Source organism: Thamnophis sirtalis, unplaced genomic scaffold (genome assembly GCF_051295495.1).
Source record: "Thamnophis sirtalis isolate CommonGarterSnake01/CBP01778 unplaced genomic scaffold, rThaSir2_p1.2 scaffold_1, whole genome shotgun sequence".
Classification (NCBI taxonomy): domain Eukaryota; kingdom Metazoa; phylum Chordata; class Lepidosauria; order Squamata; family Natricidae; genus Thamnophis; species Thamnophis sirtalis.
The window spans coordinates 52,031,455-52,050,689 of NW_028261381.1; the positions used below are offsets into that span (position 1 = coordinate 52,031,455).

General features: G+C 42.7%; 1 protein-coding gene across 1 annotated transcript in view; it reads left to right on the top strand.

Annotated features, from left to right (window-relative positions):
- LOC106553648 (uncharacterized) overlaps positions 1-18,954 on the top strand; it is a 105,065-nt gene extending 86,111 nt beyond the window's left edge. Inside the window, exons 3-7 of the mRNA XM_087711860.1 lie at positions 4,894-4,990; positions 6,198-6,402; positions 8,528-9,156; positions 14,900-15,045; positions 16,068-18,954. Coding sequence (XP_087567986.1) covers positions 4,894-4,990; positions 6,198-6,402; positions 8,528-9,156; positions 14,900-15,045; positions 16,068-16,863 — 1,873 coding nt within the window. The 3' untranslated portion in view covers positions 16,864-18,954. The remainder of the gene's footprint in view (positions 1-4,893; positions 4,991-6,197; positions 6,403-8,527; positions 9,157-14,899; positions 15,046-16,067) is intronic.
- The last annotated feature ends 281 nt before the right edge of the window (positions 18,955-19,235 follow it).

Genomic DNA, 19,235 nt, shown 5'->3' on the forward strand with positions numbered 1-19,235 from the left:
TTATGATTACAAAGAAAGAGGGATGGAAAATAGTTGACATTCTCAGTCATCGAAATACCCAGTCTGTACAGCTTTGGACCAGAGTTCTGATGAATTCGTGCTACTGATCATATTGGTCAGGGCTGATTATGCATGAAATCAAGAGCATTTAAAAGCATTTCCTGGACTACTGTGGTAGAGGCAGATGGATGAAGAATGCACAAGAGATAAAGTACTTTTAAATGTTGGGCCAGTTAGATAGAAATGTGCTTCCAGTGGAAAATCTGGCTGGTAGAGACATTAATGCAAATGATTATATAAATAAATAAAGGACAGGGGTAGACCACTACAGCAAAAAACAAAATCTAGGACAAATTTGATAATTAAACATGTTTTTGGGAGCCCTGTTTTCTGCTATATAAAAGCCACTTGCAATGCTTTGGTATAATAAGAAGCTTACGTTGGTTCATTTATAAGCACCTCAGCTTTTTTTCCAGTTAGCATCTTCCTAAACTGATCCCACGCCAGATAGTGTATCTAAGCTTATTAATTTTTTCCTCATCCTGAAGTCATCAGTTTCCTTGTTCAGTTACAACATTTGATGATCTAATAGAAAATGAGAGAATTCTTCATGAATGTATTTTATTCTCCTTATGTACACTGAGAGCATATGCACCAAAGACAAATTCCTTGTGTGTCCAATCACACTTAGCCAATAAAGAATTCTATGACCTAGATGAAAAAACAGTTGGCCAGAAGAAGTGAGAGAAGGAGAGGGAGGAAGAGAGAGAGAGGAAGAGAGAGAGAGGAGGAGGGAGGGAGAGAAAGGGAGGGAGAGAGAATAAATTTATTCAAATGGAAAAAAGTTTCCTATGTCATTCATTAGTTGACCAAATGGGCCAACATTTAAAAGTATTTCCTCTCTTGGGCATTCTTTATTTGTCTGCACGCGCTATGGAAATCTACCAGATGCCTTGTAGAATCATCATCTTCAATAATACCAGTTTTTGAAGTTTTAGTGAAAAGTTGTTGCCTATTTCTCTACCAGAACATTGGATAACCTTCTAGGACACAAGTCCTCTATTAGCTAACTATGTTAGACAGCTGACTTTTGAACACCATCTGTAGGCTGTGACCAGGGGGGCATTTGCCCAGGTTCGCCTGGTGCGCCAGTTGCGTCCCTACCTGAACCGGGAGGCCCTCACAACAGTCACTCGTGCCCTTGTGACCTCTAGACTGGACTACTGCAACATGCTCTACATGGGGCAGCCGTTGAAGAGCATTCGGAGACTTCAGCTTGTCCAGAATGCAGCCGCGCGAGTGATCGTGGGTGCACCTCGGTTCACCCACGTAACACCTTCCTCCGTGAGCTGCACTGGCTGCCTATTGGTCTTCGGATACGCTTCAAGGCGCTAGTCGTCACTTATAAAGCCCTTCATGGTATTGGACCTGGGTACTTGAGAGACCGCCTGCTGCCAATTACCTCCAATAGACCGATTAGATCCCACAGATTAGGCCTCCTCCGAATTCCATCTGCCGGCCAATGCCGACTGGCGACTACCCGGAGGAGAGCCTTCTCTGTGGCTGCTCCGACCCTCTGGAACAAACTCCCCGTGGAGATTCGAACCCTCACCACCCTCCAGGCCTTCCACAAAGCCCTTAAAACCTGGCTATTCTGGCAGGCCTGGGGCTAAAGAGTTTCCGCCCCCCCTTCTCAAATGGTATGGTTGTTGTGTGTTTTTAAATTGTGTATTGTTTGTTTGTCTTTTATCCCCTGTTTGTACCTCCTTTCCCTTGACTGAGTTGTGAGCCGCCCTGAGTCCCCTTCGGGGAAAAGGGCGGCATATAAATGAAATAAATCCTAATCCTAAATCCTAGATGACTTCATTGGCAGCCAGCTTATTTCTAGGCACAACTGGAGATTATGTCTGCAATTTGAAAGTGCAGATGCTTTTATTATATCAAGAAACACTCCCTCATAGGTGTGCTTTCTCAGCAATTAAGATGTATAAAAGAGATTTTTCTTCCAAATCCAATTGATTTATTTTATTGAAAGGCTAAGCAGATTTCCATGAGCATTTTATGTGCCAGATTCAGCTAATAGGGGCAAATATATGCCACATGTTTTGACTTCCTTGTTTTGTGAAGATTTTTACTTTTCAAGATTGATGTGTTTTTGACTCTACTCTTCTGCATGCATGTTGGAGGTAATCCCCTGATATTATAAGTTTTATGCAAAATGCTTTCAAAAATAGTAGTGATATGGACACGAGTCTGTTTTAGATCCTTTGAAATGAAAAAAAGATCTGAGTCACAATTAATGATTTAGGTCGTTTTAAAAACACCCATATCTGCTCCCAGCAGTCCCCAAATGACTTGCATACATATCTATGCATATATTAATTTAAATTAATCAATGGAACAGCTTGTCTCCTGGAGTTCTCGGTGCTCCATCACTGAAGGTTTTCAAGGAAAGATTGGACATCCATTTGTGCAGGATGATATAAGGACTATTACTTTGGACAGGAGGTTGGACCAGAAGACCTCCAAGGACCTTTCCAGAACTATGATTCTATATAAGGATTTTAAAATATTTTATATACTAAGTTATAAAATTAGAAAGAATATGGTGTGTTTTTCTACTTTGTGTGGATTGCTTTAACATTGCTTTATTTTGTGCAATTCTAGCACAATAATAGTATCTCCGGCTTTTATGGATCTTCTCTAAATAAAATAAGCATTCTTTGCAGTGGATCTGTCAGGGCTGCTTCACTTAATAACCAAGAAAGAAACCACTCAACTCCATTTTGCAGAATTAAGAGTACTTTTACTGATTATAAGTAAATAGAAGCTAAGCAAAGCTGGATTTGAGCAAAAGCGCGCGCAAGCATTAGATATCAATACATGACCCATTCCCCTCTCCTTGGTAACCCCAGTCCATAGTCCAATCCAATATCTCCACAGCTGTCAGGTGGGAGACATCTTCAAAAATCATCATCAGGTTGGTATGCCGGACAGTTGGCCTTGGCGGGAAACTCCTCTCCTTGCCACATGCACAGTAGATGGTGAGAACAACTCCCAATTAACAATCCTCCTGTACAGATTATTTCCCACACCCAAATACCGTGCCCTCCTTCCCCGTTTCAATGGCAGCCGAAAAGCAAACAGCAAAACAGAGGCTGACAGGATTCTTGACTTCCATTAAACCTTTTTTAAAAAACCTACAGATAGTCCTTGCCTTACAATCATTTGTTTAGTGACCATCCAAAGTTACAACTGCATTGAAAAGAGTGATTTATGATCAGTTTTAAAACTAACAACCATTGCAGCATCCCCAAGGGTCACATGATCAACATTCCTATGCCTGGCATTTATTTATGACAGTTGCATTGTCCCAGGGTCATGTGATCACCATTTGTAACCTTCCGAGCTGGCTTCTGACAAGCAAAGTCAATGGAGGAAGCCAGATTCACCTAACAACTGTGGCAAAAAAAGGTTTCAAAATCACTTAACTGTCTTGCTTAGGAACAGAAATTTTGGACTCGGTTGTGGTTGTAAGTCGAAAACTACGCATATATGATTTAGTGTTGGCAATATTTTAGGGTACATTGAATACTCAGTGTGTGAAGATCTGCATGAAAATTATTAAAATATTCTATAGAAATAAATAGAGGGCATTGTTCTACCAGTAGCTATTTGACATGGAATAAAAAATACTGTATTTTAATTTTTTTCTCTCTTATTCCAAATATGTTTGCAAAAAGGAATGATGTATCTGAATCCTTTTAATAAGTCAGTGAAGGATACACTTCTAACATCTGGAAAGGCTCTTCAATATTTATTGAAATAATAAATATGAATTGAGCCAGTTCAGTGTAGAAGTTAAGGTCCCAGGCTAGAAAGCAGGGAAATGTGAATTCTAGTCGGGTGGCTTCAAAAATTTCAGCAACAGGTTCTCTGCTCGGTTGCTGGGTAGCCATGGTGGGTGTGGCCTAGTCTGCCTCCTGTACCACGGGGGGGGGGGGGTATTTTCATCTTCCCCAGGCTCCAGAGGCTTTCCTCGAGCCCCTGGGAGAGCGAAAACTTCCTTCACTGGGCTCTAGAGGCCCTCTGGGAGGCCATTTTTCCTCCTCTCCGAGCCTCCATACGGGCCTGCACTTATCTTGAATCTAAAACGAGACTCCTAGAAGGGGCATGGTGGGGTGGCAGGGGCAGGGTGGGTGGGACGGGGCCAGCCAGGGGTGGGATTTGGACGTTCTCTGAACTGGCCATAACCTACAGGTTCTCCTGAACCCAGGCTGGAGGAACAAATATTAGATAAACTTGCTGCCCTGAGTTTTTTTTTAAATTAAAATTAAAAAAATCTAAATGTAATGTAAAAACTGAATATTTATTAAGTGTTCCTATTATTTCTACAGTTCTAATCTGAGGGGTTCCTCTCTCTTACCCTTAGTCTTCCATGCCTTGGGTATTGGTAACTATTTGCTCATAATTTATGGATGAGGAATTATATGACATCTCCATGATTTAGGGAGCACTTTGTAATGATGGAAGGGAAGTGTTTCTTCTTTCTCAGGATAAATAAAATATCCGAGAGTAGCAAAGGAAGAGAATATGAGCTAGTTTGTTACCATTCTATCTTAAGGAGCTTACCTTTTTCAAATTACCATAATTTCAATTAGTAATATCACCAGAGGTAACTTGTTTAAATAACCTGTACAGGAGGGAGAGATAAAGCATTCACTGTTTCCTCAGTCAGTACAAATGAATTTACATTTTGAATACAACTATTTGTTCCCTGGCACAGTTAATTAGTTAATTAGTTAAATGTAAATCAGTTATATATTTCCAACTGAGTATTTTGTTCTCTACTTTGTGAATGGTATTAATTGGATTCTGTCCCTTTTCTCACAGCTGCACTGCTGAAACTACCCTTGATCTCCCTTCCCCCAAATCCTGTGAAGTTCAGAAAGCAAATCACACTTTTGTGGAAGACTGTCATCAATCCACAGTGAGTTACTTGGCTTGGGCAACAGGTCACAAATGATAATGGATGCATCATGATTTGAATGGAGTAATTTAGACACTTGCCTTAGACTCTGTGATGCAAACTATTTTCCAGAGCACCAAAAGGTAAGACAAGAAACAATGGTTGGAAACTAACCAAGGAGAGAAGCAACCTAGAACTAAGGAGAAATTTCCAAACTGTGAGAGCAATCAACCGATGGAACAACTTGCTGTCAGAGGTTGTGGGTGCTCCATCACTGGAGGCTTTCAAAGAGAGACTGGATAGCCATTCATCTGAAAGGGTATAGGGCCATGATCAGTGGTGGGTCCTACCGGTTTGGACTGGTTCAGCCAAACCAGTAGTGGTTTGGTGGCCTGGTTCCCCAGGCCCCGGCGTTGTCATCTTGTTTTTCAGTTCTGCGCATGCACAGAACAATTTTAATTGCACTGTGCACGTGCGTGTAGTGTACCTCAAGCATGCACATGTGAAGCGCGCACATGAGCAAACCGGCAGTAGTGGCTGCCGGAACCCACCCCTGGCCATGATGGTGAACCCATGGCACGTGTGCCACAGGTGGCATGCAGAGCCCTCTCTGCGGGCATGCCAGTTGGCGCCCCAGCCCAGTTCCACCGTGCATGCACGCCCGTCTCCCGCCAGTCATCTGGTCTTCGGGCCTCTGCTGTGCATATGCGGGGAGAGTGCTGGGGGTGGGGCACATGCGGGGGGTTTGTACACATGTGCAGGAGGCAGGGGGGTGCATGCATTATATTGTAGGTGTGTGCACACGCTTTCAGTACATGACGACAAAAAGGTTAGCCATCACTGGTATAGGGTCTCCTGATTGAGCAAGAGGTTGGACCTGAAGACCTCTGAGGTCTCTTCCAGCTCTATTCTATGTTCTAAGTACTAACTAAGTACTAACTGATCTCTTTTGAGCATTTTGATACAGATATCATCACTTTGATGTGATCATGGACACTGCTGCTACCTGGGCATTGAGGAGCAAATGAAGAAATATGCATTGCAATATTGTGATGCAAACTCTTCTCCTTTTGTGACCACATTACAACGTTGAAATCATCCATATATAAGGGGCAGACTCGTGTTCGGTGAATTTGGCAAATATTAACTTGCTCTGAGAATCCCTGCTAAAGTGTAATTGGCTATCCTGTGTAAAGCTTTCTTCTGACTCAACTTCTTTACCTTCCAGAGCGCCACCTCAAATTGCCGCAGATCGAGTTCGGGCATCTCCTACGAAACCCCGGTCTGCACCAAAGTTGAGCGGGAGTGTAGACTACGGCCTCATTTCAGTGATCCAATGCCAACAGATGCTGTAAAGAGGAAACAACTGGAGTTGAAGATAGCTGCAGCGGCCCGACACCATGCCCAGAAGCGCCGGCAAGAGAGAGAATCCAGTAAATCTAATCTTTTACTCCTTTTTTTATAACGGTTGTCGTGCCTAGATGGCAGCATGTAGTTGACTTTGGTTGATCTTGAAAACATAACAAGAGCCATGGTGGTGCAGTGGTTAGAATGCAGTACTTCAGGCTAATTCACTGCTCACTCCAGGAGTTCGATCCTGACTGGCTCAAGGTTGACTCAGCCTTCCATCCTTCCGAGGTGAATAAAATGAGGACCAAGACTGTTGGGGGCAATATGCTGACTCTGTAAACTGCTTAGAGATCCTATGAAGCGGTATATAAGTCTAAGTGCTATTGCTATTTCTATAATAGTTTTCAAAGATAAAGAACTATTCGTGAGCACTTGATTAATATTTGGGCTGGAAACCACTGGAACCTAGAGTTGTAACCTAACTTGGGAATTGAAGAAACCATCTGAAAAAGGCAATGTCAAATCATTTCTGCACTGTTGTCCATCTGTCACCAGATGCTGAGCTCATCTGTCATGAGGGCAAGAACACAGAAGTTTTGTGATTTCATGAAATGTTTCACCATTAAATGATTGAAATGGTTTTAGATTTAATTTCATGGCTTCACACACATCATTTAGAATGTTGCATTACTGACCTTTGCTGTAGAGGTCTACAAGAGGCAAAAAAACATAGATGCAATTGACTTGGCACTACTCCTTGCCCTTTGTAACAAACCTCTAGATCAGGGGTGTCCAAACTTGGCAACTTTTAAGGCGTGTGGTCTTCAACTCCCAGAATCCCGCAACCAGACTGTTTTAAAGTTGCCAAGTTTGAAGACCTCTGCTCTAACTCGAGCAGAAATTTTGCACATTTCGACTAGCCATGTTCTGGAGTTGCTCCTAGTCTAGTAATTAGAAAGAGAAGATAATGCCATCACTGTGTCTAGCAGGGGTGAAATCCATCCGGTTCTGACAGGTTTTGGAGAACCGGTAACGGAAAATTTGAGTAGTTCGGAGAACTGGTAAATGCCACCTCTGGCTGGCCCCAGAGTGGGGTGGGAATGGAGATTTTTCAGTATCCTTCCCTGCCATGCCCACCAAGCCACGCCCACCAAGCCACACCCACAGAATCGGTAGTAAAAAAAATCTGAATTTCACCACGGGTGTCTAGCATTTAATCTTATATAGAACAAGAGACAAACCTGAAACAACTGGTTCTACAGGAGCACCTGGAGCAAATGAGGAGTCTACTTACTAGGATAAGGAAGAGGAAAATTCTTTCAAAGATGAGTCATGCAGCAAATGAGAGTTTTCTTTCTTAGTGGTCAAATTAAAAACAGAGGTGTTTAGAATCGGAATGTACTTTTTGATTGCAAAAGTAATAGAATTTGATATCCACCAAGCATTGTATGACTGTCCAACCATGGATGCTTATCTACTAGGAGTGTCATGAAGGTTTTTGTTGTGTTAAGTTTCTTAGCTACAAATATTGATAATCCTTTTAGCAAGTCACATAACTACTGGAGTGTATTTACTTTAATAATGGCTGATTCTCTTGCCCAACTTTCATAGTTCATTTAATTTTCTAAAGAAATGGTGTTGGTTTAGAACAGGGGTCCCCAACCTGCAGTCCATGGACAAGCACCGGTTTGTGACATGGTAGAAACTGGGCTGCACAAACAAGTGAAGACCAATCAATGGGATTCAGGCAGCACGTGAAACCACACACACCCCAGTCGGCGGAAAAACCTCTCTCCACAGAATCAGTCCCTGGTACCCACAAGGTTGGGGCCTGCTCATTGAGAGAGTGGCTGACATTAGCTATAGATAACATGACAAAAATATATTTTCTTCTACTTAATAGTAACAATAGAGATACTCTCAGGTTGAACTTGACTCCTGGTGAATTCATGGACACATCTTTGCAATTTTTTTCTTAGTCTCATATCACTTCCTTCTTTTGAAAATTGTTTCCACCTTTCTAATTTATCTTACAGTCTTAAAATTTCTTGATGATGTTCCCACCAAAGTAGTAAGCTGGTCTAATTTTGCTTAGTTTCTGAGCAGAATTAGTCAGGTGATTTACAAGATTCCAGTGAAAATAATGCTGCATCATGAACCTTTTTATTGCTAGATAGTGATGTCCATTCTTTTTGCTTCTCTGCTCAGGTCCAGCACTGACTAAAGCCACTGTCAACTATGGAACCAATGTTGATGAGAATCACCATGTCCTGAGCAGCTCCTTTCGTTCCAAACACCGCTGGAGCAATGTCAGCAGTCTCAGCGCAGATAGTGGAATTGCTGGTGGGAATGAGGAGAGAGACAATGCTGACACCACTATTGGAGGGGTGCCAAGGATTAGGTCATCCAAGATGGAACGAGCTGATAGTGGTATCAGCCAGGTGTTGAGTAGGAAGTGGAGGAACCGGGCATCAGAAACATTAACATCTCTACAGGCATGGGAAGCCCATCAACCTTGCACTGACTGTGGTGGCAGAGATTTTCCATTGGAAACAGATGTCCAGAATCAAAACAGGAAACAGGCCATTCTCTGTGAGAAGTGTCTGAAGTGCAGGACAGAACGGAAAGAATCAGTGTTGGAATTTGTCAACACTGAAGCTAGCTATGGGGAAGACCTACGCATCATCAAGGAGGAATTCTATCTCCCCATGCAAGCAGCTGGCCTCCTAACACAAGAACAGCTGTTGGTGGTTTTTAGCAATATCCAAGAGCTAATTGACCTCAATGAAAACTTTCTGGAGTATCTTCAAGAAGAAATCGATCAGGCTATTGAGCAGGTAGTGTGTGTGACTTCAAATCACAATTCCCTTCCCATTTGCAACAGTTAAATTATCTCTTGCAGTATTTGTTTCTGAAGCATGCTACTTAATGGCACTCATTTAAGAATTACTATGTCCAAAGCTGCTTCACGTGAAATGTTAATACCACTTTATAATGCCTTGGTAAGGCCACACTTGGAATACTGCATATAGTTTTGGTTGCCATGATGTAAAAAAGATGTTGAGACACTAGAAAGAGTGCAGAGAAGAGCAATAAAGATAGTTAGGGAATTGGAGGCTAAAACATATGAAAAATAGTAGGAACTGGGTATGTCCAGTTTAATAGAAAGAAGGACTAGGAGTGACATGATAGCAGTGTTCCAATATCTCAGGGGTTGCCACAAAGAAGTGGGAGTCAAACTATTCTCCAAGGCACCTGAGGGTAGAACAAGAAGCAATGGGTGGAAACTAATCAAGGAGAGAAGCAACTTAGAACTGAGGAGAAATTTCCTGACAGAACAATTAATCAGTGGAACAGCTTGCCTCCAGAAGTTGTGAATGCTCCAACACTGGAAGTTTTTAAGAGATTGGATAACCATTTGTCCGAAAGACTATAGGGTTTCTTGCCTAAGCAGGGGGTTGGACTAGAAGACCTCCAAGGTTCCTTCCAACTCTCTTATTCTATTTATCATCTTGTTGACATCCGATGTATTGAGAACTTCAGAATTCTGGGAAGATGTCTTCCAAATGTGTTACTGCAACAGATGTATCCCAGAATCCTTTCTGCTCATCTATCTTGAATCCATAGAAGAGGCACGTGAAATATGCTTCATCGGTTCTCAATTTAGTTAATTGAGCATCTGTTTTTCCCTATGAAGTGCACCTTAATTTCCCAAACTTCAATAAACCTATTGTACTGTGACATCTGCCATCGGTTACCAATATGAGCATATTTCTTTTGGCTTAAGGAAAACGATGTTAACAAGTTGTGATAGCTTCTTAAAAAAGCTAACATAATGTAAAGACCACTGCCTGTTTATATTTTGTAGTTCATTATTGCCTCTGAAAGGAATGAAAACCATATGAAATAGTTTTCAACTTACAACCATTTGTTTAGTGACTGATTCTCAGCATTGATAAAGTTGATTCACAACTGTCCCTCACCTCACTCTTAGAAGCAGCATCAATTGATCAAAATTTGGGTGCTCGGCGAATGGTGTGTGTGTGTGTGTGTGTGTGTGTCTGTGTGTCTGTGTGTCTGTGTGTATTGTATTTTTGGAATATAAGACGCACCTTTTCCCCAAAAAAAGAGGGTGAAAAATCTGGGTGTCTTATACACTGAATACAGCCATTTTTGTTCTTCCGAAACCCTGCCCCATGCATCCTGTTTTTGCAAAAACGGACGCGCAGAGGGTTTGGGAGGCCTGTAGAGTGCTTCTGGGGGCTGGGGAGGGCAAAAATTAATTAAAATGGACCAATATTTCACAAAAACAAGTGTTTTTGCCCTCCCCAGCCCACAGGAGCTCTCTGCAGGCCTCCCAAACCCTCTGCACATCCCCTTTTTTGTGAAAAATGGGCCCATTTTCGTAAAAAACAAACCTGTTTTTTGCCCTTCCCAGCCCCCAGGAACACTCTACAGGCCTCCCAAACCCTCTGCATGTCCCAGTTTTGTGAAAAATGGGCCTGTTTTTCACCTCCCACCCCCGGGTTGTGTTTTTGTCCTCCCTGGCCCTCAGCAGCACTTTGCAGGCCTCCCAAACTCTTTGCATGCCCCGTTTTTCACAAAACCTTTTTTTAAAATTACCTTTTCAAAATCTTGGTGTGTCTTATGCTCTGGTGCGTCTTATACTCCAAAAAATATGATATGTATATATGTATGTATGTATTTATGTAGGTATTTATTTATCTATTATCTAGGAGATTTATAATAGTTGCAGAGCCCCAAAGTCATGTGATCGCCCAGCCAGATTCTGACAAAGTCAATGGGTGAAGCCAGATTCAGCTAATAACTGAATGGTTCCCTTAACAATTGCAGTGATTCAGCTAATAATTGCAGCAAAAAATGCCATAAAATTAGACATGACTCACTTAACAAACACCTTAACAACAGAAATTCTGGTCCTAACCGTAGTCATAAGTGGAGGACTACCTGTAATTTCCTACAGAAATTCATTTTCTCAGCACCATCCAACTGGGATAGATTTGCCTCTGAGTGAATAATTAAAAGAACCTTAGCTTTGCCAACAGTTAATGAATTAATGAACATTAGGGTGGGTTGATTTCTTAAGTATTATTCAAACCCACTACAGATTGTCCGTCTTTCCTGAAGGCATTCAAGGTTATTTATAATGGATTGGAAAGGCATTTTTTTAAAAAAAATATTAATTATGTCAGCCTTCTTGGTTAACCTCAAAAGTCGGTTCAAACAGAGGTGATTATTTTAAGACTGGTAAGCACTTTGGGAAAGAGCTTTCATTTAATACTAGTACCCAGTTGTTGCATTTTTCCCCTCATACAGATAGGGTTAGCTTAGGTCCCAGGCATACAAATCTCTGCTTTAATTTTTAAGCAACAGATGGCCTCTCTACAAAATTGGGAGAATTGCTGGCCAAATTGAATTGGGTAGGGTAAGGAACTTGCAAGCCTTCAAACACTGTTAAACTATAAGCCTCGGCCAAACAATTATCATGGCTAATCATGAGGGATCATGGGAGCTGTAGTTCATCAACAGCTGAAGGACCACAGGTTCTTCGTCTTCTGGAACAAATAGTACTGATCCAGATAGACAGATGGTCAGAGAGAGAGCCGGGGAGTGGGGCATAGTTCAGGCTATAGCCAAATTTTATACTTGTTTGATTCCTGATAACTCCAGGTTAAGCTGGAAAAAGATCCTGAGAAATCTTATAACTGGGCAGTGCTGGATGAGATAGCCCAAAAGTCTGGTATATATTAGGAAGTTGTATGTATTTTTAGTAATGAGAAAAGGATTGTCCTCAAAGGTTCCCTCGTCTCTGCAGGCATTTGCAATTACAGTCATTTTGCTTTGCTTGTGATTCCTCCCGCCCCCTATAAGTATTGCCCATGTGTGTCCACATATGCCGAAACTGGAATGAAAAACACTTGAAATAGCTATGGCAACCCTTCTAGAAGATGTGGCTGCTTTAATACTTCAAGGTGGGGTGATCAATCCGTGCTTCTGCATTTTGCAAGGTGTCCTTGTCAATGCGTTGCACGATTCTAATGTCCACTTATTTGAATAGACTCAGTGGTCACAGGTCACCATAGATCAAAGGTGGTTCATTTAAATTGGCTTTTGCATGATTTGGACTGCAGTCCGGTGCATTTTTATTTGTAAATCAACCCCAATATATTTAATGAGTAGTTAACTGCTTCTTAGTGAACCTACCCAGAATTCTGTAAGTATCCTCAATTTTTGCAGGGGAAAAAAATTGCAACTACAGATGTTTACTTTTGGTGCTTATGAATTCTTATGTCCTAGTGATAGGATCTCTACCCATTGGATCATAACCTTTATCACAATAAAAGGAGATCCCAATCAGTGACGTGCGGTGAGGATTATGGTTGGTGAGGCAAGAGTGCGGCAGCGGAGAGAAGCAACGTTCCCGCCGCTGTGTCTGACAGGCGTCTCGCATTTATGTCCGCCATAAACGCGAGATGCCTGCTGAACATAGCGACGGGGACGGAGGAGGCGGGGGGGGCGAGGCGGCGGGTGGTGGCCATGATGGCGCCCGGCAGAGAGACGTGCACTGGGCTGGGCTTCGTCAGCTTCTCCCGGCCGGGCGTTCTTGGGGGCCCCCTGGCCTTGGGGGGCTCCGGCGCTTCCCGGGGGACCTCTTCGCCACCGCCGCCTTCTCCTGCCGCCCTCCACTTCTTCTTGGGCCGCGCCAGCGCCAGGCTGACCAAGCGGCTGCCGAAGATGCGGATCTTGCTCAGGGCTCGCTGCGCGTCCTCCGGCAGGGAGAAGCTGATGAAGCCCAGCCCAGTGCAGGTCTCTCCGCCGGGCGCCGTCACGGCCACCGCCTGCTGCACCGGCCCTGCCTGCCCGAACTCCTGCTCCAGGTCGGTGCACGTCTCTCCGCCAGGAGCCATCACGGCCACCGCCTGCCGCCTCACCTCCCCACCTCCTCCGTCCCTGCCACTGTGTTCAACAGGCCTGTCGGACTCAGCGGCGGGACGGAGGAGGCAGGGGTCGAGGCGGCAGCCGGCAAAGAAACGGGAGAGGAGGAGGAGGAAAGGGAGAGGGGAGCAGAACGGGGCTCCCAGTGGGGGGGAAGAGGGCTGCCCCTCTCTTCTCAAACAAACTCGCTCTCAAATTGAGAGTTTGTTTGAGTGAAGTGAAGAAAGAAACACACGCATGCACACACACACAAATTACTCATAATAAAAAATCACAAATTACAATAATTTTGAATTCCCCCCCTCCCTCCGTCTGACCTACATACCTTTTCCAGCTGTGTCACAGAGGATTTCAACTCTCCTCTTGTCCGCCCACCATGATGAAAATGTAAAAAATGTAAAAATAAAAGGGCAACTTAGGCAAGAGTTGCTGCTGCCAGATCAGGAGGCAGAGAACCATGTGCCTCCTTTGCATAAGGGATTTTTTGCCTTCTAACCCTTGCTTAACTCTGAACAAGGGTTAAAAGGCAAAAAATTCCTTATGCAAAGGAGGCCCGTAGTTCTCTCGCCTCCCCCTGCAGTTAGCACTAAGCACAGAGTCATCCACTGTGACTCTGGCAGCAACTACCTTAGCCTTTTTCCTTTTAATTTTTCTTTTCTTTTCCTCATGACACTGGTGAGGCCCCGCCTCCCCTGACTGCATGTCCCTGATCCCAATGTACAAAAATGATGCACATTTGCTTCAGCTGGTGAATGGTAAGGCAAGGAATGGTTTTGAATGTCTAAGAAGTTTAAACTTATGAATGAGCCCGTCTGCCTTCGTGAATTCCCATTTTCTCATTCCATGTTTAGAAGTTTTCAATTTACCATATCTATACCAAAGAACTGTATGGTCACCTGCTTTAGAACATTGTAACTGTATTGTAAACCACATTCAGATCTTATTATTGAAGTCTTTAAATCCAACAGGTGGTCATTAAATTTTGAGATATCCAACAGAACTGGTCCTTTCTAAAATGTCTCCACTTCCTTTAATCCTCAAATATGTCTCCTGTTACAATCCTATATATCAGCCAAATCAAGTCTAATCTCTGTAATATCTTTTTCCAGTAATGAATATCAAGTTTATATTTCAGAGTAACATAATAAGCTTTGCTAGCACTCTAGGCAACCTCTGCAATTTGAGAAGAGTTTCATTTAGTTGTTTAAACCAAATTAGATCATCTTAGCTGACTTATCCCTATGCATCTTTTAGTTCCTGCTTGAACTAATTTACAGTATTTAGATTTCCTATTTTGTCAATTTCAGAACATTCTTAACAGTGCTGGATTTTTAATGCTGTATCAGAATATCCACAGACACTGCCATTTTGTTTTTATTACCAGTGTGGCATGCTGATTCACCTGCTTTTAGTTCATTCATGTAAGCCTTAGTTTCTCTGCCTTTTGGGGAGTCACCTTCCTTAAGCATCTTTTTCTAACTAATATTGCCAATTAATGGAAAGTGAAAATGATCAGAAAAACAAATTGGGAGGAGAATAATCAACTCAACATGCCGTCTTCTCCCCATTAATTGTTTATTCTTCTGTATTTCTGTTTCTCTCCTTCCTCTTGTATGTTGACAGGGTGATGATGATCTCATGACAGTGTGCATTGGTGAAATATTCCTGGAGTTTGTGAACATGCTGCCTGCATTCCAGACATATTGTCTCCAGCAGCCATCCTCTGTGAACATGCTCAATGCATTGGAAAAGGAAAAAGAGTTACTCAGGTGAGGATGGTCCCAAATTTTAACTAGGCAGGAGGTTCAAGGAAACAATTGTGCTTTGGGGATGGATAAGTTGATGAGTTTTTCCAGAGAAACAGATATTTCTGAGCTTATACTAACAGAGACATGTTGACAACTGGAATAATGAAATGGCTTTACTCACCTATTGGTCTCCCTGAGTCACTAAGAGAGCTAAGTTTGTGAACAGGTAGTCTTCAACCTATGACCACAATTTTGTTTTTGCTAAGAAAGACAGTTGTTTACTGAGTTTTATTTCATTTTATGACCTTTTTGCCACAGTTGTTAAGTGAATTACTTCAGTAGTTAAGTTAGTCATAAGGTTGTTAAGTGAATCTGGCTTCCCCATTGACTTTGCTTGTCAGAAGATCACAAGACATGATCACATGACCCCTGGATAATGCAACCAACATAAATACATGCCAGTTGCCAAGTGTTTGAATTTTGATCACATGACCATGGGGATGCTGCAGTGGTCATAAGTGTGAAAAATAGTCATGTCACTTATTTCAGTGCTGTTGTAACTTTGAACGGTCACTAAACAAATGGTTGTAAGTTGAGGACTACCTGTAATGCAGCGATGGGTTACGACCAGTACGCCCCGATACGGGTGTACCGGTGCCTGCTGGGAGTACCAGGTACCGTTCTGGTATGGTGCTCCTTACTGACTAAAAATAATTCAGTTCCACCCAGCACCAGCATAATGCATTGTTAAGGCACTTGGGTCACTAAAGATAAATATGTTTTTGTTCAGCACAAAAGACCAGGTCCACATGTGAGGGTCCAATTAAACTGATTTATTGCTAAAAAGCCTATACACAGGAATCTTCTCAACCAACAGTTAGCACCTGCTGGGGGTTAGATAAGGGTGAAAGAGGGTTGGACTTAGTCCACTTGTGACTACATAGGAATTCTAGGCTAGTCCCTCTTTTAACTCCACCCCCAGGTTTTCCTACAGTTTTGTATGCATGAAAAAGTTATGATTTAATCATTTCCATGGTCTGCAGGATATTCCTCAATGTTTCTCAGAATGACAACACCGCCCTTCGTCGCATGAATCTGAGGTCCTTCCTCATAGCTCCACTCCAGAGAGTCACCAAGTATCCCCTTCTTCTGAGCCGTATCATCAAGGCCACTATGAAGTACCACCCGGATTACAGCAGTCTGCTGGAGGCCAAAAGCCGCATCGAGTCCCACCTGGAACACATCAATATGAAAACCAAGCAGGAAGGAAATTCGTGGACCTTGCGCTCCTTCCGCCAGGACAGCAAGAAGAACAGAGAGGTGATCAACATTGAAATGAGGGAAACTGCTCTCAAAACGATGGGCTGGCTGCGGGAAGAAACACGGTTTGTGATGGAAGGCCCCTTACAGCTGGCCCAGCCACCTGATGGACAATGGGTGAAAAAGGGCAGCAAGACGTTAAAGTTCCAGAAGATGCAAGTTCTCCTGATGGTCAACATAAGGCGTGCATCTGAGTCCAGTTTCGAACCAGGGGAGCCAGGCTCTGTGAAAGATGCAGTATTGATCCTTATTCGGGATAAAAACAATGGGAAGTTCAGTTTGCTCAGGGAACCCTTGAGACTTAGCAACTGTGTGGCCTCTGTGGATCCCGACTGCGATGACACATTTGAACTGCTTGAGATAAGACGGGAATCCTTCATATTTCGAGATGGGGACAAGGCACGGACTCATCATTGGTTTAGGCAGATCAGGAGGTACTCTCGGGAGCTGGGCTCCTGGAAGAAGCGGCGTAATGCTTTGCCCAATATCATGATAAGTGCATCTCACAATAGGTCATGAATGGGGGCTGCCCAAGAAATGACTTAACCGAGCTCTGAACCTCCACTAGGTCTGCTTGAATATCACTTGTCAATACAATTGCACAACGGATGAACTTCAGATATCCAAATAGCATTGGTGCTACCTATGACCACTATCTACTAGGAAGGACTTTCTAACAAGTGCTTTGTAGTGCTGTTTTCACACCGCAGGCTTAACTAAGTCAGGTAAAGGCACAGTGCACGTATTCACGCAACATGGTATGCTTGATGGGTCTTAACTGTGGTTAGGCTTAGCAAAATGTGCAACCCAGAGCATTGGTCAGTTCATGGTTCCATATGTTGCGTGATCCCAGGAAGTGGAAAAATTCAGTAAGTACCAGGTTGAGCATGCGGTGTGAACCACAACCAGTGTTTTTAAATTCTAGGGGGGAAAATGAGTCCATATTTAAACTTGTTAAATCTTCTCATTACCTAGACCCTAACCTAGAAACCTCAGTGTGGAAGCTTAACCGGGATATACACGTAGGCAGTGTCCTCTTACAGCATTCTTAGTTCGCAGCTAATACAGAATCCTCAACGCCGGAACTTCTGAGATTAGATAACGCAGAACACTTAGAGATTTCACCGATCGAATCCTCTTTTCCAGCTTGAGTAGTTCTGTTCACATAGAAGCACACTTTTGGGAAACCCTGGCTCTCTCTTTAGGTCTACCATCAACTCAATGTAAGAATTCTAGCCTCTTTTTCCTGGGGCCTGCATTCCCTTTGAAAAACACCAGAGGAATAAGAACAGAAAGGCTCAGTGGAAGTAAAACTGCAGTGCCTATCGTCATATTGAGAACCAACCTATCATTTACAAAGCTGGTATCAAGAAAGAAAGAACTTACTTGCCTGAATTTCCTATACAGGTAGTCCTTGATTTAATTAAATCATTTGGGGTTACAATAGACTTGGAAAAGGGACTCTAGGACCCATAAAACAAGTCCAGCCATTGTAAACTGTTGCGCCCCTGTGATCACATGACCACATTTTAGGTGCTTGGCAACCGGCTTACAACCGGTTGCAGCGCCTTGCAATCACATGACTACAATTTGCAGTGGTTTTTACTAGTTTTCGGCAAAACCCCCCAAACCCCTCCCATTTGGGAGAATGGGTCCAAATTTACGACCGCATGATTCACTTAATAGCTGTTATAAAAATGTCTGTAAAATTGGATCTGGTCACATGGGACTAAGACCATCATGACGTATGACCGAAATTCCAGTCCCCATGGCAGTCATAAGTAGAGGACTACCTGTAAGCACTGAACAAAATATGTGTTGTTGGGGATCGGGTCTGTATAACAGGAAGTGAGGGCAGCATTCTGCTCTTGGCCACCAGCCTAAGAAGTAACTAGATGAGGTTTTCATGTGGTAGAATGTTAAGATCCACTTCTTGTAATAAATAGGTTCAACAGCAGCGACAACAAAATCAGGGTTGTCTGACGGAGGAGATGGGGGCAGAGTGGAAGAGGGCAGGCCTTTCAGGTTTGTGACCTATTGGGGATAATAATCCTCTTGTACGGTAAATGGATAGCGTTGGCTTCAGATCTAAGGAGCAGGTCTCTAAGAAATATTGAACTAATATTGTTAATATTGTGCAACGTGACCCTGCATGACTGTGCTGCGGAAAGGCATCCTGGGACCATGTAATAGAGATTTCATTGTATGTATAATAGCGTTAGGTAACATGCAGGTCAACTTTAGAGCAGTATTAATCCAATAAGAGAGAATGTTTAGACAGTGTCATTGTTTTCACATTTTAGCTTGCTATCCCAGGAAATACTACTTTTAGGAGTTGTTTTTGCTTCTAGGAGAGTTTTATTTTATAAAGAAAATCTACGAGTTTTGTCCTCTTTTGCTCTCAAGACCAAGTAGGTGCCAGTTTATTGAATTTTACATTGCACAGAATGCATGTAAGATGTAAGATGGAAGGGAAGCCAAATACATATTTGACATTCAGCCACAACTATTCCTGAATATCTATAGAATCCTGCGGATAAGCAATAGCCTCTTTTTAAGCACTAGTGGACTTATTTGTAAATGAATTAAAGAACGACTGTAGAAATCCAATTCTGTATATATCAATTTGTTCCAAACTGTCTTCTGTTAATAATGTTCAGTCAGTGATGGGATTCAGCCAGTTCGCACCTATTCGGGAGAACCGGTTGTTAACTTTCTAAGCAGTTTGGAGAACCAGTTGTTGGAATAAATCTTATTTTGTTTTTTTTCCACTTTATAGGGCTAATCCTATAAGGAAGGCAGGAAGGAAACATTCTGGTGTTGTTTCTAGCCTAATCTTTATTGTCCTCGCTTTCAGAAATTGTTTTTCTAGTTAACACTATTACATTTTA